The sequence below is a fragment of the Mytilus trossulus genome, chromosome 4 (assembly GCF_036588685.1).
Source record: "Mytilus trossulus isolate FHL-02 chromosome 4, PNRI_Mtr1.1.1.hap1, whole genome shotgun sequence".
In the NCBI taxonomy this organism is placed as follows: Eukaryota; Metazoa; Mollusca; class Bivalvia; order Mytilida; family Mytilidae; genus Mytilus; species Mytilus trossulus.
The window spans coordinates 30460735-30485141 of NC_086376.1; the positions used below are offsets into that span (position 1 = coordinate 30460735).

Below are 24407 nucleotides of genomic sequence, written 5' to 3' on the forward strand. Positions count from 1 at the left end.
AACATTGGAATTCATGGTTTATCTTTTCTAATGAAACCCACAAAAATTGGTATCCCAAGAATAAAATTAATTATCAGTAATGAGTATGTATTTTTCTGCATTTTACAACATATTTGTGTCTGTCATAAAAAAAATCAACTACAAGATACAAAACTAGTTCTTTTCACATGCATAAACTGTTGTAGCTTTATGAAATTTTGGAAACAGTTAAATTTTCAGTCAGGTTTTTGTGCACTTCATTTCTGGAGCAATAAATTAAGTATAAAGAAATAAAACCTATTACATTCCCTGTACATTTCTTAAACTGTGTTTTATAAACAAACTACTTTGCTGCTATTGATACTTTTGTATATAAATGTTTGGATATAAATGTATAATTATATTATTATTTCAGATATTTTCCTAAAAATAAGGGATCAGATAATGAAAGTGATGTGTCCTTTTCTCGAAGAATAAGGTAATATATAGTTCACAAAGAATAAGTTATATATTGTTCTTGAAGAATAAGTTAAGAAATTGTTCTTGAAGAATAAGGTTATAAATTTTTTTTGAAGAATAAGGTAATTTATTGTTCTTGAATAATAAGGTAAGAAATTGTTCTTGAATAATAAGGTAATAAAACATGACCAATGGTTCTGTTAAAAAAACGGACTTTTATGTCATGCTTTCTTATTTTATACAAACTAAAGTAATATATTTAAAAAAAACAAACTTTTTTTCATATCACATATGTATTCTAATTTCACTTTACTGATTTCCAAACTTAATTGATGTATTTATGAAAGAGAAGATCTAAGTTTGATATAATTATGACAAGTTTAAATCTACCATAAAAAATAGCTTACAAAAACAAGTTGGTTTAAAGTTGTATTTGATATTTTCAGAAGAGAAGTAGATAGTGGCAGTGAATCTGATGTCTCGCCTGTCCGGTCTAGGCATAGACGTCCTAAAAGTTCAGGAGACTGGTTTGAATCTCAATGGAAAGATGCCATGGAAGGGTAAAATCATTCACTTAAAATTACTAGTTAACAATTTAAAAATGAAAAGAGAAGTGATGATGAAATAAAAATCATTATACAGTGGCATAGACTTAATCATATTAATGATAATTTCTCCTAAAAATGTCTAGTTATGTAGTTATGTCTCACAACAATTTGAATCAATAAAGAGGTACTCTTATTTATAAAACATTTATGCAACCCATCTAGGAGCATTATGTTTTCCTGACTGTGTGAATATCTGTCTGTCCGTCTGTCCTGCTTCAGGTCAAAGATTTTTTGTCAAAGTAGTTTTTTGAAAAAATTGGAAGTCCAATCAACCTGAAACTTAGTACACATGTTCCCTATGATATGGTCTTTCTAATATTAATGCTAGATTAGAGTTTTAACCCCAAATCAAGATCCACTGAAGATAGAAAATGATAGTTGGAGTGGGGTGGGACATCTTTGTACTATCGACACATTCTTGTTCTGTCAACGTTTTTATGCCTAACCATGAAAGTAGAGGGGCATTATTTTTTCTGGTCTGTGCAGCCGACCATCCATCCATTCGTTCGTTTGTTTGTCTGTGCGTCTGTTCGTCCTGCTTCAGGTTAAAGTTTTTGGCCAAGGTAGTTTTTGATGAAGCTGAAGTCCAATCAACTTAAAATTTAGTACATGTACATGTTCCTTATGATATGACCTTCTAATATAAGAGCCAAATAAGACTTTATACCTAATTTTACGGTCCATTGAACATGGAAAAGGATAGTGCAAGTGGGGCATCCGTGTACTTTTGACACATTCTTGTTTCAGAGCTTTTTTCTTTAAATTTGCAAAACATGTCCTATAATTCTCATAGAGTCTTGCCATTTTTTTACTAATTTGTATATTTACATCCGTAGATACTATCCAAATAAAGAAACGCACATGAATGGGTAAGTATTTTTTATAATTTTGAAATTGTGATTCTAGCTACATGTATTTATAAGGTAATGCATATAAACTAAGGGGAGATAATTAAGGACATTTTTTTTAACTACATGATGATAAATGTAAGTAATTTGTAAAAACATAATGCAATCGTTTGAACATTTATTTTCATCATTTAAATATTTCAGTTTGATTTTAATAAAGTATAAAAGAAACTGCTTCTTTGGCTTGTTAATTTTATTACTTTTTCAAAAATAAAGTTGTTATGTAATTATTATTTAAAGTGAACATTAATTCTGTAGGTCCATACCCTCTATTAACTCAGCTCCTGCAGGAGAAGCCAAGAGAAGAAGGAGAAGGAGAACTAAATCTCCAGGAACAACTAAACGACCTCCAGAAGAACTGAGAGAACATTTCAAGTAAGAATGACTGTCAGATACAGAAACTATATGTCACTGAGTTAACTAAGTGCTTCATTGGCAAAATTGATAATTCAATTTCAGTTATATACTAAGCCATTCAACAGATCCTCTTTGTCCAATTAGAGACATTCACTAAACTTTTCGCATGATGCAATGCTTTTTATTTTTTTATTATAACAGTAGACTCCACCTAATCGTATATTGGTTAAACGAATATATCGGCTATTGTAATATTATTTCAAAACACCGAACCATTCCCTATACATTTCAGTCAAAATACATCGGATAATCGTATATCGGTTATTAGAAGATATCGGCTAATTGGATAGGAATATTCATGAAAAATGTGTGAAAACCATGTACAATCGAATATTTTGAAATAATTTCATATTTTTCATGACAGGAAATGAAGCCGGAAGTTGCGCCATTACGAAGTTTAAGAAAACTTCAGTACAGAAATGTTTCATTTTATTAATAAAAACGATCTTTTATAGACAAATAAAACATATTTTTTCTTGTTGTCTTGTTTATTTTATTAATCTGATATTATATTTTGCCTAAGATGTGTTTGTTGTGTTTATCCAAATGTGATCGTTATCATTTACTTCACAAACAAGGACACGACAGAAATGATAAAATACTGTGCGTGATATTCATCAATGTTTATTAAATATGAATGAAATGTACCTCTTTCTCAACAATTTATTAAAATATATATAGAAGTCCCGTGTAAAAATAAGGAATCGTGTGTCAAAAGCATATCCCAGGTGAAATAGAATTATGTAACTTGTACACACGTACGCCATTTTCCTAATTTACATAATATTCAGCCTTTTATTTTGAACCACGACAGATAAGATAGAAAAGCAAATTAATTTTACTCATCTTGATGTCCAATTTTATAATCATAAAAATAGTTGTATTACTTGAAATTGGAAATGTGTTTCATAAATAAAAAACAGTAGAAAATTAGATACGAGTTCGATTATAGTTTAGAGAATTCGTAGCTATTAATAGATTTACATGTGGCCTACTTCCGAGAATTCATAGTTATTTTTAACTTTTACCTATTTTAACACACAAATGAAACAAATCACGCAAAAACAACAAGTCTCATTATTTAAGAGGTACATATTTTATTCAGATAATCAACACATAATTAAAAAATCAATAGACTGACAGATAAACAAAATGCATTTAATCAACTGATCGATCGATCTATTACTCAATCAACCGAATTATCCGAACTTGTACCTGGAAAAAAACATTGAGATTAGTTACAAATTTCCATTAATAAAGCAGCTATAATAGCTATAGGTGTCTTAGGGTTGTGTCTGTCAATTTTGAAAAAAAAACTTGGAGGAATATACACTCATCGGCTAATTGAATATATCGGACAATCGGATATTTTTAGCTGACATTTTGGGTATCCGATTGTCCGGAGTCTACTGTATTGATCCTTGTATCTATAAACCACAGAACTTACACACTATCATTTAAAAAAAAAAAAAAAAAAAATCAAACAGTTTATTGTTTGTATTGCTGAACAAAGATATTTCTTTTCCTAGGTATAACTTGGTTGACACAGAAGGAATGTCAGTAGAACAACTAAGAGATATACCATTTACACAAGTAGAGTATGTATTGAGCCTTATGTCTGTTCCAATGATATCAAGAGTTGTAAGCCCTTGATTAAAACATACTGTTCCAGAATAGATCAATTCTGTTGTTCAAAACACTTTGATTTGCCTGTTCAATGATATCAAGAGCTGTAAGCCCTTGCTTAAATGTACTATTTCAAAACACTTTGATTTGCTTGTTTATTAATCAATTTTGTTAACTGAATTTTGATTCTTTATCAAATATTTTGATACATTTTTGGCTTTTAAACCAAAACTGTTCCCATGAGGATTGAAAAGATTTCCTTAAAGTCTATCCCTTATATTTATCAGACATTAAATTTTGCCACACCTATGATAATAGGGATACTATTATGTTTTCTAGTCTGTACCTCTTATCCTCTCTCATCTCCTTATGTTTCTATAAAATTCATCAAAACCACAGCAGATTCTGTGCAAGTGCTTATGTGTTGTTTTATTTGATTTTAGAACCAAAGCAGAACCTTTCAAGGTGAAATATTCTCCAAATACTAGACAAAGATACAGATCTCCTAAAAGAAAAAGCTATGGGTAAAATTATATTGTCAGTTTGAAGTATCTGTTATTAAAGAAATTTAGAATAAGTGATTTAAAATTGGATTAAGAATAGAAACAGAGAATGTCTCAAAGATACAACTCAACAAAAGAGCAGAAAACATTGGGTCTTCAACACAGCAAGAAAATTTAATACTTTGTGGCAATCTTTAGCTGGCACGTAACAATAATTTATCATACATTTAGTAGTAAATACAGTAGTTTTGAATATTTGATAAATAGCCTGCTGTTTAATCCATCATATCGCGCATTCTTGAAGCACACCCTTTATCGAATCCTTTATCACACCCAACTCATTTTTTTACTATATTAAAATCAATAAATTTTTCATAAATTCCGTTTTAATTTATGCAAGCTTCTTCAGAAATATTTTTCCTCAAAATGTGCCCTAAATGAATGGTCAATCGAGTGTGACACAATTTATTGAATGATGTCATTGTTTGGCATGTGACGTCACAAACGTCCAGTTTTCATATTTCTGACAAACAAAAATGCAACTATAAAAAACAACTAAATAAAATACCATATAAAACACATAAAAAATACAATAAACAAAATTATTTTAAAACAACAGCATGGAAATTGTAAGGTAACCCAGGTGCTTCGGATGAGTAATTGAGCAGTTCTTTAAAAGCTTTTAAAACTAGACAAAAGTAGAACTGAAGGTAACCTATGTTACCTAGGTGCTAGCGATCAGAAATCATCTCTCCTGTTGAGATATATGATAAAGCATATAAAACATGGCAAAATCTGTATCACATGCTGTATCACCCTTGCCCAATATCATCCCTTGGACCTAAAGGCCCTTTGGCTGATATTGGTATTTCGGGATGATTCAGCATTTGATACAGATTTTGCCATGTATTATTCTCTATGTATACAAGTCAGCTAAATGTACACAAAATTAAACTTCGAAAAAATATAAATGAACCAATATTTTGAAACACATAGAAGACTATCAAAGGCCAAACAGAGGGTCCTTACTTAGGACTGATGCAAAAATGTGTCGCATTTAAACATGTTTTGTGATTCTTCTCAATATCTATAACATTTATACATGACAAACAAACTTCTAGATGGTTTGATCTTTGTAAATGCTTTATTTGAATAATGTTACTGGGAAAAAATAATGTCCATGATCAAGTAATTTTCATAAAAACAGCTTTCTTTCTTACCTTTTATCAGAAGCTGATCTACCTCTGCCTTACTCCTCCCTGTAAGGAGAAAGATGGTGATTAAAATTTTTACATTACAGGGAACCAGACCACAATGCTAATCTACCTCAGAGTTCTGGTGAGGCTGAATTACCTCCCCCTTACTCCTCCTTGTTACAGGAGGCAGGACAGAAACATTACTACAGTGATACTAACTCTTACAGGTTTGTTATAATTATAGACTTCATGTATTTGTAAATTGTATGGCAAGAAGGTTTATATATAAAAAAAAAATCAGAATATGAATTACCTCCCCCTTACTCCTCCTTGTTACTGGAGGCAGTACAGAAACATTACTACAGTGATACTAACTCTTACAGGTTTGTTATAGTTATAGACTTCATGTATTTGTATGGCAAGAAGGTTTATATATAAAAAAAAAATCAGAATATGAATTACCTCCCCCTTACTCCTCCTTGTTACTGGAGGCAGTACAGAAACATTACTACAGTGATACTAACTCTTACAGGTTTGTTAATGTTATAGATGTCATGTATTTGTATGGCAAGAAGGTTTATATATAAAAAAAATCAGAATATGAACTACCTCCCCCTTACTCCTCCTTGTTACTGGAGGCAGTACAGAAACATTACTACAGTGATACTAACTCTTACAGGTTTGTTAATGTTATAGACGTCGTGTATTTGTATGGCAAGAAGGTTTATATGAAATATCAGAATATGAATTTCCAAAAGGTTTCCTCAGATCAAGATGCATAAATAATTTGTAAAAGTATTAGCCATAGAAATACACAATGAGTATGAAAGTAGTATACTTTCAATATTTTGATATTTTGTATGAGTTGATGACCATGTTTTTAGTACTAGAAAAATTTCAATGTACATCAGCTGATATGAACCATGAGGCCAGTATGAGCTTTTGTCATCACATGGAGTTCTTAATCAGTTGTTGTTCCTGAGGTTGTGTTTCTGTGAAAATATTTCTGGCTGTTTTGGCTGTTTCAGATCTTTCTTTGAATGGTATTTTTATAACATTAATTTGTTTTCCTCTCAATTATTAAGAATGATTGTAAAATTTAATATTATACATGTTATAAATGATAATGCTGTATTTACTATACTAGAATAGAATGCAATGTCTAGATGAATTATATTGAAAACTCACTACACTACTCTCTCACTCTCTTTCTCTCTCTACCTCTCTTTCTCTCTCCAATGTTCAAACTGCTTTACTCTCTATCTGATATTTGTATATTTGAAGAAGAAAAAATTGAATCCTAATAGAAAATTGTATTGATTAGATAATATCTATAGATTTATATATTATATATTGCTATTATATTTGTGTATATTATGTTGTAAATTGGAAGTTATAAATGATAAAAAAAAAAAAAAAAAAAAAGACTGTAAGAGCTTTTATTTCAGGCTATAATTCAACATCCTTAAAACAGTTAATGGAATACAACTTAACCTGAGATGGTTCACTTTCAGAAATTTGGTTGATTAGTAGTCAAACTTACCATCAATAAATACAGTTATGAAAATTTACATGTAACACTGAATACTGTTAAGCAACTAGTTTTCACAATTCAAAGAACGTTGACTTTTGTACTTTCAGTAACCAGAGAAATCCAATGTATGACCAGAGAGATAGATCTAAGGTAAGGAAGATATTATTATTTTCTTTTCTCCGTCCAATTTATATTATATCATATTTTACATAAAACCAACTTGTGGAATGAAAATTACAAAAAAAATAATTATAAAGAAAATTATGCAACTGTTAATTTTGTGATTTTCTACAATTTTGAAATTCATTACCATTTTTCAATTGTCTGTATATATTTATACATGTCATTGATATGAAAGTTCTTGAAGCAACAATGTTTTCACAGCTACAAAATTGATACAAAGAAAATCAGTTCAGCAGTAATTTGATATTAGAATATGTATATGTTGCAAAATCTTTGTAGACCCCTTTTCTCATCACTTGGAGTCAGTTGTCTGTCGTCGTCGTCGTTAATTTTTACAAAAACCGTCTCCTCTGAAACTACTGGGCCAAATTTAACCAAGCAAAGCCACAAACACCATTAGGGTTTCTTGTTTAAAAAATGTGTGTGGTGACCCAGCCAACCAACCAAGATGGCTGCCATGGCTAAAAATAGAACATAGGGGTAAAAAATAGATTTTGGCTTATAAGTCTGAAACCAAAGCATTTAGAGCAAATCTGACAAGGAATTGAATTTGTTCATCAAATCAATATTTATATGCCCTGAAATAGTCAGATGAATTGGACAACAGGTCGTTGGGTTGCTGCCACCAATTGGTAGTTTTTAAAGAAATTTTGCCATTTTTGGTTATTATCTTGAATACTATTATAGATAGAGAAAAACTGTAAACATCAATAATGTTCAGCAAAGTAAGATCTACAAATAAGTCAAACATGACCAAAATGGTCTGTTGACCCCTTAAGGAGTTATTGCTCTTTATAGTCAATATTTAACAATTTTCATTAATTTGGTAAATTCTTGTAAAGTTTTACAAAATATTTTACTCTGTAACTAAAGGGCCAAGTCTATTACAGATAAAGTGAAATTGTAAGTAGCAAGAATGTTCAGTAAAGTAAGATCTACAAACATCAAATGATGATTATCAAAACATAATTTTGTCATGAATCCATCTGTGTCCTTTGTTTAATACATATATGCAAATAGACCAAGGTGAGCGACACAGGCCCTTAAGAGCCTCTAGTTTTACAACACAGGGTTTTAAGCCTTGGTTCAAAGATTCAATGTCTTTAACATCTTACGATATTGCAATTATTTTCAACACAGGGTTTTAAGCCTTGGTTCCCAGATTCAATATCTCTAGCGTCTTACGATACTGTACTGAGCCGTGATGAGGCAAATAATTCTGATCAGGTTTGAATGCAGACTTCTTCAGTAATATCTGTCTGAATCTCACAAATAATAATAATCTTCTATTAGTCTATAACAGTACTAGTAGAAGTACTAATATAAAACAAAAATTGCTAATATTTTATTATTGAACCTTTTTTCTTCTACAAATAAAAATGGGGAGGGGATCTGTTAATTTCTAAGATTCAGCTTTATTTCAATGTAGACATGCATGGCTTTTGTACTCTCTTAAAATAAATTTTTAGAAATGTTAACGTCATCATCAATAAGAAGGATAATATTTTACAATTTCTCTCAATTTCCTAAATAATTTGTAGAACTTTATCTTTTAAAACTCGCATATAGAATTAACTTCTATGAATATCAAAACAAACAAGTGTATTTTAAAAACTCTAAGTATAGTGTAGCTTATATTCTAACAAAACAAACCAGAAAAGAGAAAAACATGCATTAACAGTCACAGAACATACAATATATATAAATAAAAAAAATAATTTTATAAATATATTTTCACTGATTGTTCTTTTGGAAAATGTTGTTTGTGCTGTATTTAGACCCCTCTACAACAAAAATTGTTTTACATGCAAACAGCTAGAAATTGGAATTTTTATCCAACGCAATCAGAGGTTTGAACGTTGTTTTCAATTTAGACTTGCATATATATAAAATAAATGATATACACCATTGGAATATTGAAATTATAAGGCATTGTACATATATTTTATTAGATAATAAGGTAGAACTGTTTTCTGCTTTGTATATATACATCTTATTGACCAAACTTATGCTTTGTTGTCATTTTCCATGTGACAATTTTTAATGGTTTATGGTAAAGACAGGTTATTGGCCACCAACTTGTGATAGTCAATAGGAATTTATGTTATATTAGCTACCGGTATGCTTGAATTTTATATTGAAGATAATATTAATGTTCTATATTATTTTTAAAGACATCTAACAGTAATAACACAGATCAGAGGACAGGAACACCTGGACAGAATTACAGGTAATAGTATTACATTGTATTCACTTCCTTGTTAGGAGAAAACTTCATATACAACACTGTATCATTAATTCAGAATTGAATGCTTCTTTTTGTAAATTCATTGGGGTGTACAGTCAGGGGTACCAATGCACAAGTAATTTTTATTTACTTGAAGAAGTAAAAAAAAAAACACATATAAGAACATTACATTGTGGAATCATACATTCAAGTATTTAGTGGTAGATTTTTGTTCTGAAAATTTAAGATCAAGCTCTGTTTATGGATTATGGAATCAAGGTTAGCTGTATTTTCCTGTTACCTAGAGAGTTCAGGGTCAAAGTAACTGATATAGAATATATTTAAGGGCTAATACAGAAACATAATTTGGTTTCACAGGGTAAAATGTTGAAAGCAATAACTCTGTAATCAGGAAATCACATTTTAATCACAGTTAATTGCAAATATACAAATATACAGGAATAAGCACAGGGCACAAAGGAATGCAGTTTTCCTCCTGAAGGTTGTGGTAAATTTGGATGATCAAAAGTGTTTCTAGAATTTATTTAAACTCTTTTATTGCACTGGTAGGAAAATGACTATTTCTGTTTACAAGAGCACTTGTAATTTTAACTTACAAAATTTTCTTGACAGAAGCAATGTTATGAACATAAGAAGTACAGAACAGAAAGCTCAAGGTCAACAACAGCAGCAGACAGGAAGAAGGTAGGTCATATGACATAGTGTATTTAATCTATCCACAGTAGTTAATCACATCAGTTTTTTGTTTAATTTTATTCAGTTAATTATTTTTTGAATGATTTTCTAATTATTTGCATGATTCAACTATTTTTGTATCAGGCTTAGCTAGAAATCTCATTAGAACACAATAAATAGATTTAGTAATCGTCAAATGAAATAATCTTGTCTAGTGAATTACCATGTAAATTGCAGAATAACAAATATCTGGATTAGCATGATAATTTTGTCAAAATACATTATATTTGAAAATATCTTCTAACAAAGGGGAATTTGATACTTATCCCGTATATTTTAGAAACAAAGTTCTTGTTGACTATAATTCTGATCATCGTTTGATCTATAATAATAAGTATATATTCAAAATTAGACTTGGCAAAAAAGAGTTAAATAATATTACATGGTTGATAAATATAAGAAAAATAGAACAAAATTAGTTCTGATGTTAATGAGATGCCAAGCTGGCTCAATAACTAAGTTACGTAACTTTTGTTATATACCTTGTTTATATCACAAGTAAGGTGTAAGTATTTTTAAGAATCTTACCAAATTTAACGCACAAACAAATAGTCAATTCAAATAGTTTTATTGTTTAATCACTATTAGATTAGTTTTTAAATGAACCAGTTTTAATGGGCTTCACATTTGGAAATTATTATCATTATTAATATTTACATAATATAACCTGAAACTAAGGGAGTAACTCCTCTGAAATTGTAGTTTGTTTTTGTGATTTTTATTGGAATTTCATGCAGAATGTAAACGAAAAGTGTTTTTTTCTTTTATTGACAAGATATTAAATATGTGCGTTCTGATTAAATTTGCTATGTTTTTACCCACAATTATTTTCTTAGAAATACCTGCACTTTTAATCCACATAATTATGTGTGTAAATGATTCCTGGAACAATAACTTTAACAACAGATATATTTGTTTTGTCAGTTTTTTGTCTGTTTCACAGTATAACCAAGACAATATATATATATTCTTAACTGTATAAATCACAATATCACAATCATATCTGTTTCCATTCTCTGATCATGCTGACTAAAAATATCCTGGAACTATGGTGGCTAATACGTAATTTATAAAGTTAATTTTACTGACATAAAGAAGTCCAATCTGAGTTATGTGTATTTACATCTGTACTTTCTAAAACATTGCCTAAGTAATCTTCTTTGCACAGTCTTAGTTTTACATGTTCAAAGTCTTGCTTTTATTTGGTTTTAACGGACAAAAAATTTGCAGGAAAAAAATTGTCAAAATTAATCTGGCAATATTAGTTTTATAAAAATAAGGAGATGTGGTCTGATTCAAAAAGACAACAAAGTTCAAATAAGGAGATGTGGTCTAATTCAAAAGACAACAAAGTTCAAATAAGGAGATGTGGTCTGATTCAATAAGACAACAAAGTTCAAATGAAGCGGATGTATGAAATTATAGGCACCTGTTATACCAATACTGTGTGGTCCTCTTTAAAAGGCCCAGACATTATTTTTTTTTTTTGCAAACATAATTTTGTTAAATTGCCTCCATGGTATCTCTTTTTATTTATGAAATATAGCTTTTTTTATGCCCTGCCTAAGATAATAGGGGAGCATCACAATTTATCATCTGAGTGTCCGTCTGATATTTTGTTAAATTGCCTCCATGGTATGTAGGGGCATCATGATTTATTATCTGAGTGTCTGTCTGATATTCTGTCTGTCTGTTGTTCTACGTTATTTTACCATGAAGTTATGGTCACATCAACATAAAACTTAGTAGGAAATATGATGGTGCAAACGATGCACACATACTCATATATATTATTTTTTTAAATATCTGCATGTTCAATTGACAAATTCTGAATGTATTAGAGAGTGGAAACAAGTCATCACTGATCATTCCATCACATACATTAATCACAGTAACAAATCATCCAAAAATATCTTGATATGATTTCCGTGCAGCACACCACAACAAACAGCAGACACACAGACAAACATACAAACAAACAACGAGGCAGTATCAGAGGAGTCGGACAGTGTATTTGAATCTAATACTACTAACAGGTAAACTGTACACCATATAACTTATTGTGATATTATCTGAAATTTTGTAGTTCAAGAAGAGAATAATTTTTCTTATTTGTATTTCATCTTTGTTATGTACTATTTTTTATATACCAATTTGTAATTGAACTTGAATAACATGCACAATGTAGTTAATACTGTAATCCAAGTTAATTTAGATAATATTTTCATAATTAACCCTTTATAGTCAACCTAACCACATTTTATTATACTCCAATGCTAGTATATAGTTTTTGATTTGTCTGTTAGTCAGTTAAGTTTCCAGATGTATGGTCAAATATGATAAGAAGAAAATTTAAATAAAGGTCACCATGACCATAGGTCAAAGTTAATATAAAATAGACCAAATTGTGATTCTTTGATGTTGTGGTTTAGAGGATGATCCTTTTTTATTTTAAACTCAATTGGTCCAAGGTCAAGGTTACTTAAAAAACCACAACATTACTGTTTAAATTAATTTCAGAAATAAATAACGCCTAAAAGTAAATAGGAAATAAAACATGCCCTCACTTTAGGTTTAATTCAAATTTTTCTGATTTCCTTAGTTTTTGATAAAGTCTACAATAGAAATCCATATTAAAATTTGCTTTATATTTCTACTCACAACTGTAAAGTAAAAACCATTACTTGCAAATTCAATCAAAGATGGTTAAATATTTTAAAATTGCAACATAAAAATATAACATTTTTTTAATAAAGAATAATTAAGAAACATATCTTATAGAAACAGCATAAACGTCAAGTGTGATATATGAGCTTACCTTAGCCTGTAGTATATTGATTATATTCTTTATACTATCTTGTTTTATTTTTCAGTTTATTTTGTTCCAAAGACATTATCAAAGGTTTTTTTTAAAGATTTTAGTTTTGGGTGTATTTTAGATGATTTGATTGTATTCTGTGGTTGTAAAAACATCTGGGATTTATATTTTACATGGCTGATGCATTCAATAACAAATCATTCTCAGATCAATACTAATAATGGTTGGATTTTTATGACATGGTGCATAAAACTAGAATTTTATTTTGAACTCATTTTAAAGTAATAACATTTGGTAGATGGTCTGAAACCAGAATGATCAATAAATATGAGATGTGGATTAAACATCAGCCAAATTGCAACCCCAAGAATTACTTTACTTAAGTAAACATCAATCCATCTTTTGTAAAAGCCTCTTTAATAATACAAAAAAAGATGGTGTTGAAAAAAATATTGATTTATTAGAATAGAAAAACAAATCTTTAATAGTACTTTACTCTTTCTTTAATTTTGAATCAAAGTGTGCAAAGATGATACATTCAGTAGTTCCTTTTTCTCAACATCTAATCAATTCTGATAAATTTAGTTGTGTAAATATGTGTGGTAAACATTTTATTTTGAACTATAACTTTAATTTGGGTGGTTTTTTTTTCATGAAATGTAAGTTTTAACAGTTTCTGAAGTGTAACAGAAAATCAACATTTGTTTTTGAATGTCAAGAGAAATTAATCTAAATGTTGACTGTTTAAATGTTCTTAAAAAACTTGCCATATTTTTGTTTAACTAATGAATAGTACTTATATGTTTGATGTAAATATAGTCAAGTACACAGTAAATTGAAAAGTTCTGATTTTATGTTTTTATGTTTTAAATTTTTGTTTCTTTATTTATTGTAGACAAGGACCATTTCCCCAGTCAGATGAGAGAACTATTAGACAACCATTGCCTAGATCAAATGAAAGAACTGCATTCAGTCCTGTTAATCAGAACAGTAATTACCAGACCAACTCAAATCAACACAGACAGGATCAGTACAGAACTGGGTTATCTCCCATCGGTAGGACGGAGTTATCTCCCATGAACAATCAGGATTACAGGCAAACACCAAATAATCAGTCTAATGGATATCAGGGCTATAATCAGGGGAAACAAACTTCATATACAAACTATTCTAACAGACCTCTTCCAGAAAGACCAAATGAATCTTCTATGGCAGACAGGACCTCTAGAAGTTCTGGTACCCCTGAAAGACCAATGACTAGAGGTTCAGTAACCCCTGAACGACCAATGACTAGAGGTTCAGTAACCCCTGAACGACCAATGACTAGAGGGTCATCAGGTACACCAGAGAGACAAGCAAGAAATTCAGGTACACCAGAAAGGCCAACAAGAAATCAAGGGACTCCGGAGAGGCCTATGTCTAGAGGGTATGGAACACCTGATAGACAGACGAGAAATCCAGGGACTCCAGAGAGGCCTATGTCTAGAGGGTACGGACCTCCAGAAAGAACATCTCAAGGAATGGCATATAGTCAAACAAATCAAGGCAGATCTGTTGATAGAGGGAATTATAACACATACAATAGAGAGCGTTCCCCAGGTAGTACAGCAAATCAGACTACAATTAGACAGAATTTTAACAATGTAAATAAATTTGGTAACGATGATAAATCTCAGGAATACTCACAGAAATTTTCTCCTTCAGTTAAAAACACTGGTGTGACTACTGATTCAAATTACTCATATCAAAGAACCCCCGATCGTAATCAACCCTCATCAAATGTTTATAGTCATGGATATGGAACTCAAGAAAGCATTAAAAAGTTGTACAGTTCACCAAAAGATTCTCGGGGCATGTATGCTACACAAGATAGTATACGAAGAATGTATAATAGTCCAAATGATTCAAACTATCGACCAAACCCTCCGTCAGTTAGGGGACATAATCCAAATTCACAAATGGTAAGTTATGTTATAGATTATATATTTTTACTTATTTGATATTAGTTTTGTTTTTTAAGGTGATGGAAAGTTTTAAAATTGATGGGGTTTTTTTTGTAAAAGAAATATTTCAAAAAAATTTATTTCAAAATTCTGGACTTTGTCACCAGTTACATACTGGTATTGCAGAGACTATTTTGCTATTATTTAGCCAATTTATAAAGAATATAATGCATTTGAAAAAAATGTTTGAAAACATTGCAGAAGTGCTCTAATTACCTTAAATACATCTTACAGTTGATCATTGTTCTGTTTTCAGAGGAATAATTTCACGTTGAATTATCTGCACACAGTGCCAACTGTTCTTTGAAGTTGTACGTTTGAGTGGCACTAAATACTATGTTCGAGTGGCACTAAATACTAACTGTTTGAATTAATCAGTACTTATTTAATAATTTCCTTAAGTTCCTTTAAGTACAGAAAAATAAGTTAATTTTAATGTTTTTAAGTGCTCATGGAAATCACGCTGTAAAAGCAACTTATTTGTTAAAAAAATATTTAAGGTCAAACATGGCAGGAAAAAAGCAAAGTAGCTTTAGAAAATTATTGCTATAAAATACTTCTCTGTCATGTAAGATCAAGAATAAGCTATTCAATTCCCAATTATAAGAAAATGTTTTCTTTTGGTAAATATAATATTTTTGGCTAAAATATATGTTGTATAAGAGTTTTATATTTCACCAGCGCTCATCATTTTCCTCATTTAAGATATTCGAAATGAAGAAAGTTTTTCGGATCAATTTCAACACATGCGTGTAAAGACAGTTAATATTCCATTACACTTCATGTATTGATATAGGTTAATGCCTAACAATAAACCTTGAGAGTAAAAACTAAAAATAATTAATTGCATGACCTAGTTTTATATGGAAAGCCTTTTAACAGAACATTTAACATTATCACAACAAATCTTGTAAAATTTGTTGGTAAGAATCTGTGTAAATATAAGCAACATATTATAACACTGAGCCTGATTGCACTGTCACACTGCCAATATAATGGGATAAAGGTCACATGAATCACATGCACTCAGAAACATAGAATAGGTCTAATAAAACTTACATCAAATTGATAAGATTGCATTGCTTTAATTCAAAATACACTTACTATTATAATTTATAAAGTGCTGGCCCTTAAAAACCCAGATCAATGATTGAGTGACCAATGCTTTATGTGATTGAAATCATTTGTAAGGCCTCTATATCCTGGAGTTAAACATACCATTTTCAATTTACCAATTTTATTGCATTTGTAAGCCTCTACATCCTGGAATTAAACATACCATTTTCAATTTACCAATTTTATTGCATTGTTTTTCAGTTATTGTTTTTTTTACTTGAACTTCATTCCGCTGTTGAGGTGACTTTGAGAAAGTCCATATATCAAATCTGCTTTGGTGATTTTTCAATCCCATCAATTATGTTTGATAACTACTACTTTCCTTCTTGATGCAACATGCAACACAGGTTAAGGTCACCCTAGAACTTTACTGTTTTGGTGTCATACTCAGCAAAGAGTATTTAATCATACATCTGTTTATGTAAATTTCAGCATCCATCGTCTCAACAGTATCATCCTTCATATTCACCAACTAAAAATCGGCAAGATTCCCACAGAACTATGACTCATGAAAGAATCGACCCTAGTGTCCTGAATCAACCAAAAACATCAAAAGGACGTGATCTCTGGACAGAAATATGAAATCCTCTGATAACCCAAAAGTTCATGAGGAAATCTGTAAGACTCACGAATCTGCAGACCAAAACATTGTTTACTTAGTAATACAATAGACTGCACTGGAAAGGATTGTCACTAGTATTCTTTACTTACCAACCGCAAAGAATTGTTAAAAAGGGAGATCGGTACACAAAAATTGACATATATTATCAATTATAGAAAATCTCAAGATTGCAGTCATATGCCTTACATTTATAATAAAGCAGATTTGAAGACTGAGCATAGTCAAATGAAATAGAGAAATAGTTTTAAATAAAACAATATGTAAAACAGTACTTATCCCATACATCCATATATGTTTGAGAAAAAATATATGTTCATCTAAGACTACAGCCTTATTTTTCAGTTTTAATGGCTTGGAAGGTCATTATGACCTTCTGTTTGATACAAAATGTATTGTGTAGTTAGTTTAGTAATTTGAGGATAGATATCATTTTTGCAGTTCTGTTTTTAGACAGATACACACAAAAAGTAAAAACATTCCACTTTTATCGTTTATTGTATTAAGATGTTTATCTAATTTCTTCTCTAGTGAGATCAAGACTAATTTATTTTCTAATATTAAAAAGAATGAATAATAGACTGCTAAATTTTCAATGATTTCATATTCATTCAAAACTTTTTAAAGTTGTTATTCAGTTAAACATATTTGTTATAGATAATTTCTATTAAAATTAACATATTTTCAATAATTTTTCCTCAGAAAAACCTTGTTAACCACAAAAATAACATAAAATTAGCTTTCATTTATGATTGTCTATCTGTGGACATTAACAATTTGGTCAAATTTTCTACAAATTTACAGAAATACGCTATGCTCAATGTAAATACATGAAGCTGTGATTCTTTAAGATTTAAAGACTAAAAATGATAACATTTGTTTTTTAAAAGAACAAACTTTCTTAAAAATCATAATACATATGAAATGTAATTAAAAATTCATAAATTTCTGTTGAATCTTTTTTGTTATATAGATCCTATATCATTTTTTTTTAACACAAGTAGCCTCATTCTAGGATTTGATTCATTAGCAACAAGTAAAGTGATGAATTTATAACTGTTACATGGGGTGTGATACACTTTTTTGTCAAGATTTTGTAAAAATGAGAATATGCAAAGAAGAACTTTTATTTCATAAAACAAATATAAAGGAGTAGGGGCAATAAGGCCCTTATTTGGCCCAAAAATTACTGCAAATTTTAAAGTTATCATACATATTCTTAAATAACTGAAAACTTGTCTAAGGTATAAGGTACTTAGAAAAACAAAACAATTTTGACATCGAACAAGTTACGATGGCAACAAATCATAACCTAATTTGCATATTTACTTAAATTTCGCGATTTTTTCATCAAATTTTAAGTATATTTTAGACTGAAAAAGTATGTGCGCAGCCAAGAAACAACTTTATATTTGATGAAATAATGCCAATAGTTGTAATAAAGCTTTTGTTAAATTATTTTGTTGTTTCTCGGCTGCGCATGATGTTTCCACAACGGAAATAAAGTCAGAAAACTGCATAAATTCTGTATTTTTCATCGTTTTTGTAAAAACAGTACATATTATGACGTAATTGTGACGTCATCAGTTAAAAATCTTTTTGTTTTTCATTTATATTTCTTGACCTTATGCATTTCTTAACATTATGTGCCAATTTGAAATAGTTATCAAACATTTCATTTTCTTGGGCCAAAACTAGGCCTTAATGCCCCTACTCCTTTCTCCATATTAACAGCACATGCAGAAGTTTATTTTGAATAATTGAGAAACAAGTAGAAATGAATCAAGTTACCAGAGATCACCCTCCACAAAAAGCTCTATCCTGTGATAACACAACTTACATATGTATTGTTTAGATGTTGAACAAATAATGATTTTTATAAGACTTTATTTATAGTGCTGACTTAATATGGTTGTCTACATACTGTTTCTTTTATATAAAATATTATATTTAGTATTCATATCTATAAATATACACTCTACATTACTAATGATTGAATTTTGTTAGGATTGTGTTTTCTATAGGGATTGTAGTATGAAGAAGTTACCAGCATATGTTGTTTGACATTATTTTTTGTATTGCAAAAAACACATGGATTTTTTTTTATAGATTTTACATAATATTGTCATTAGTTGTATGTAATTGTTTATTTGTGATCTTGCCAGTTAATCCACTTACATGTACTTCTATGCAGATATATATTTATCAAAACATTAAGAGATATAAACTTTTCTCAACTGGCTGGTTTTTTTTTTGTAAAAAAAATATATACAGGCTGGGTTTTTTTTATGGTCAATTTCTGATTTGTTCTCTGATTGATACAATTTAAAATTTCCCTCCAATTATATCTTTCAAACTGTAATTGCATGATAAGTGTGACAGAGCTGAATATCTTTACTAACAAAGTATATTGCAAACCACCAGAAAACAAAGGTCACAAGAAGGTCAAAGTTGCTCATAGTTCTCAACAGAACATTGTGCATTGACATATATATGATATACTGGCTGTATTTGTATATGTTTTATATAATATAGTTTTACCATAGATATGTGACACTTACAGGTGATAAATAACACTGTAAATTTGTACAAACATAAAACTATTGGACTATTTCAAATTTCAATGCTTTCATCAGGTTATCATCTGTTCTTATTTTCTTTAAGAATGTTTATTTGATTAAAGGTAGTCACAGTATTTAAATAAACCAACACAATAATGTTGATTGGTTTGACCATTTAGCCATCAACATCAATTATCTAATAGAAGCTTTCCATCCACTTCAACAACTTTTAGGAGTTTTCTTTTACAAAAAATAATTCCATGGTTTTTAAAGCAATTGCTTTCATGCCGTCGCGTATGGCCATCTTTGTGACCCAGATCAGAGACTCCGCCCAGATCAAGCCATAGTATTTTGTTAAACAGGCTCCTGGTCTGTCATTCTTAAACACCAATGTATGTTTTCTAATGCAATACATAGCTTGAAACTTTTGAAAAACGTTAGTGGATTTAAGAAGTTTCAGCATACGTTCTTGTAGATGTATTTTTGTATTAAGGGGGACAACCGTTTGACTATCAAAAAACATAGACGTCCGAGTGAAAAAAATGCATTTTTATACCTGCGATTCCGTTTTCCGTTCGTACGATGTTTCAACAAAATATGGAATCATTTCAGTTGTTGATTTAGTATTGAAAATTTGACTGAATTATCTTTTATAATATACGGTTTTATATGTTTAATTGGTGTTTTTTTAAGAAAGAGGTCAGGTGCTCTTGTTCATTCATAAAATTGTCGTTCATTCATAAATTTATCGTAAAATCAAAATCACTACACAGGTTATCAGGTTATACGTAGTGTCAAATGATTACCTGTAATCTAAAAATAGACAAAGTTAACTGACCTATTTTGTTGATTTGTTTGCGCAATTAATTTAGAGGAACGAAACCCTTGTTAAAAACACATAACAATAAGTTTGTTTTCCTTTTTTGTCATAACTCCGTAAGATTTATCGATCACCTTACTAATGAAATGGACCCGTCCAAACGTGATAGATGCCAATTAAGTCCAGATGAAGAGATATTTACAATTTGGAATTTTCTAGTTTCATAGATTAAAAAAAGTACATCCTTTTTGGATATCATATTCAAAACTGGGTATGCATGACAAATGATAAAACCATTATCCTCGTCTTTCCAATGGACGAGTCTACTACGTTTGTTGACCCTCAACGGTCCACCGTGTTTGCAATTTTATTTCACATGTCAGTTTCGAAATATTGAAGATCATTTTCACAATGTTTCCTGAAAATTGGATAAATATCAAAGCAACTTAGAGCTGTTTGTTCTTGTTCGTTTAATGACGATTAAATGTCATGTTTGTCTGTGATGGCCCCTCTTTTCGGGATTGCACGAGAATTATAGTTATCTCGTACCGCATGAGGATGACACATATCAACTGAGCAATAATGTTTGGGACTTAGTTTTTAAGAAATGATGACAAAGTAACATTATGAAAATATTTTTAGTCAGCTGAAATATATATTTATTTTTTACATGTTTATGTCTTGTAAAATATTTTGTTTCTTTCCCGTTTTTCAACATTTGCGTCTGGAAAGTTGAAATGTTTTTACTGAAGTGTTAAATTTAAATTAATTATGAAAATTAAATCAATAAAGGAAATTATTGCCCAGTTACAAACACTACTAGGGGATAATCCATTATAATTTCTCTTGGAGTTATATGTTTCAGCACATGTATATTTGACCCCAACTTTAGCCTGGTAAACGTGTTGTCTCCTTGTGAAATATAAAACATATTAAAAATTACTTTCTGCTAAAGTCTTTAATTGATATAAAGTTAAAACCTTCTTAATTCTCACTAGACAACACTCCTGTCATGTTTAATTCTTAAATATATGTGGATGAAAAAAAAGTCCCCAAAACATAAACATGGCAGCAATTGCTTTTACAGCCTTTCAGGCTTTGATTTTTGTATAATAGCACCCAAATTATTCCTAAATTATTTGCTTATGAACATGTGAAAAGGTCACTATAGGTGGTGATTTGAGGGATCTATAGCTGATGTTTTGAGGGACCTTTAGGTGGTGTTTTGAGGGACCTATAGGTGGTGATTTGAGGGATCTATAGCTGGTTATTTGAGGGACCTACAGCTGGTGTTTTGAGGGACCTATAGCTGGTGTTTTGAGGGACCTATAGCTACAACAATTTTTATGTGTGTTTATTTTTTAAACATTTACATTTATTTAGATCTGACAATGTCTTCTTTCCTATTATATGTCCATATTTGAACTGGTTTCTATCATATTGATTAACAATATTTATTGACATTTTTGTATACTGTTGGTTAAATATATATAAGTACTATTTTGTGTAAATTAATCGTAGATAAGAGAGTGTGTTACTAAGCAATAATAGTATGCAATAACTGCTGAGTGTACATATATATATATGTAGATATAATTTATATTTTTGATACTTTTGTTTGTAATATTATTTGTTATAAATTTAACCTTCATTCATTGCATGGTTGAAGTAATAGTGGGACTACATATTATCTTCAATTCAACTGGGTTAAATGTTCAACCTAATTGGAAGCTTACAGTGTGAAGTTCTAAGGATTTGGATATAATGTTTTTTTTTAGATACTTTATATAGGATTGAAATTCAATAATATGTAAATGAAGTGAAAATTCTTTTAGAAATCAAGATAACAGAACATCGTTATTTTGCTTGCATATCTTTTTTTCTAAATTTGTTATATAGTCTGTTATAAGCATTAAATTTGCATCCAAGGCCACTTTTTGAAAGTCTTGACAATATGATTTTATTTTAGAGAAATGAGAACACATGTAATCCTAACTTTGGGATATCCAAGGCAGTTGTAGTCAGGAAATTTGAGCATATCATTTAATATGTGAGTAAATGAACAAATAATTGTTTTCCTTCATGGATGTTACGAAATAATAAATATATGTAATATTTTCCAATATATTTCTGTTATATTTATTGTAACCTATTTGTTGACAGTAAATGCACACCTTTGTCATAGGCCTTCCACTGAACTATACACATGTGATGCATCTATCACATTGATGATTATTTAGTCTTGAAAGATAAGATTTATTTTTTTCAAATTGTTCTCTTTTATAAAAAAGCAAAGCTTCCAAGTTATTTTAAAAATACCTATTCTAGAGGTGATGTGAATCAGATAAAAAAAAATGTACAAGTACACACAATCTGAGAGTATCCTCCTGCAAAAAATATAAAACATTTGACATTTCTACACTTTCACATTATTCCCAAATCCAAAATAAAAACAAATTGAAAGAGTTGGTCCTGCCTTTTTCCGTAAAAAAATTGCCCAACATAGATATTAGTATCTTGTCTTAGAGAGGGATATTTAGGAATGAAATATATTCCAATGACATATTATCCTTCTTCCTAAAAATTCACACTGATTCGAACAAACATTTCTCTGATGCTGACATTATATTACATTGATTGATTTCTTGATTAAAACATATTTGCTATGTTTGGAGGACGTATTTTTCAACACAAAATGCACATTTTCCATAGGAACAGAATGTGACTTATATATTATTCTTAGGAATATAGAAAAAACGTTAGCAAGTGTCCTTAATTTTTCGATATATAGATGATAGTCTCTCACTGAATAATTCAAAATTTGTTGACTAATTTGAATGCATCTATTCCATTGAACTTGATATAAATCATCATAGATAACAGGATTGAAATTTTATATTTACGCTAAATGCTTGTTTTGTCTACAAAAGACTCATCAGTGACACTCAAATCAAAAATGGCTAAAAAGGTTCAATAAAGTACGAAACTGAAGAGTATGGAGGACCAAAAATTACTAACAGTTTTGCAGAATACAGCTAAGGTATTCTATTCCTGAGGTAAAAAAAAGCCTTAGCATTTAAAAAATTCAAAGTTCTGTTACAGTGACTTAACTGTTAGTGTTGCTATCCACCAATTGCAACTCATTCAAAATGTTGACCAAATTGCAATTTGTTTTACAATATCAAATTGTTCAACTGGTCAAAATATTGAACAAATTGTTCAGTCAAAATGTGAAAATGCAAGGTGATAAAATGAAATATACTAACAATCCTATAAGACTTTAACTCCACTTTAATGATGGTATTACTTAATCTGTCTATTAATCTGTATAGTTATATTATAGCCAGTACCATACTAAAGGTCAACTGTTTTATTTTGAATTGCTATAAAAATGTCCAAACTAAGCTTTTATATAGTTTTTCTTTCGAAAAGGATTTTATATTTATAAGAATCATATATCATTTAAAATAATACATCGTATATTCAGTAAAATATGTGTGAAATAATAATTTGCTATTGACAAGTTTCTTTGGGGAGATAACCTAAAATACTATTCTTTTGAATAAAGACTTTTTGAAACCAAAAAAGATTATCTCCCCTTTCTACAAACATATTGCAATTTTACAAATATTTTACTGAATATGAAATGTCTTTATTCACATAATGTGTGATTCTTATGAATATAGAATAATTTTCGAAAGAAAAACTATATAAAAGCTTAGTTTGGACATTTTTATAGCAATTCAAAATAAAACAGTTCACCTTTAGTATGGTAATAGCTATAATATAACTATACAGATTGATAGACTGATTTAGTAATACCATCATTAAAGTGGAGTTAAAGTCTTATAGGATTGTAAGTATGTTTTATTTTATCACCTTGCACTTTCACGACTTGACTGTGGTTTTCTACAGCAGTGGGTTCAAATTTCTGACAAGTTGAACAATTTGGTTTAATAAAACAAATTGCAATTTGTTCAAAATTTTGAATGAATTGCAATTGGAGGATAGCAACACTTACAGTCAAGTCACTGTAACAGTAATTAGCTACAGATAATAACATTTTTCAAATAG

At 29.7% G+C, this 24407-nt stretch overlaps 1 protein-coding gene across 8 annotated transcripts in view; it reads left to right on the plus strand.

Annotated features, from left to right (window-relative positions):
- The window catches only part of LOC134715085 (band 4.1-like protein 4A), a 44251-nt gene extending 26762 nt beyond the window's left edge, over positions 1-17489 (plus strand). The window contains exons 16-30 of one of the 8 annotated variants that reach the window (XM_063576988.1): positions 395-457; positions 885-998; positions 1883-1915; positions 2213-2329; positions 3901-3969; positions 4441-4521; positions 5801-5923; positions 7338-7380; positions 8554-8640; positions 9588-9643; positions 10274-10345; positions 12331-12432; positions 14110-14477; positions 14511-15175; positions 16766-17489. In XM_063576988.1, coding sequence (XP_063433058.1) covers positions 395-457; positions 885-998; positions 1883-1915; positions 2213-2329; positions 3901-3969; positions 4441-4521; positions 5801-5923; positions 7338-7380; positions 8554-8640; positions 9588-9643; positions 10274-10345; positions 12331-12432; positions 14110-14477; positions 14511-15175; positions 16766-16915 — 2143 coding nt within the window. In that variant the 3' untranslated portion in view covers positions 16916-17489. Of the gene's footprint in view, positions 1-394; positions 458-884; positions 999-1882; positions 1916-2212; positions 2330-3900; positions 3970-4440; positions 4522-5800; positions 5924-7337; positions 7381-8553; positions 8641-9587; positions 9644-10273; positions 10346-12330; positions 12433-14109; positions 15176-16765 lie in introns of all 8 variants that reach the window. The other 7 variants (XM_063576986.1, XM_063576987.1, XM_063576991.1 and 4 more) reach the window with 7 other exon arrangements.
- Positions 17490-24407: the final 6918 nt, after the last annotated feature.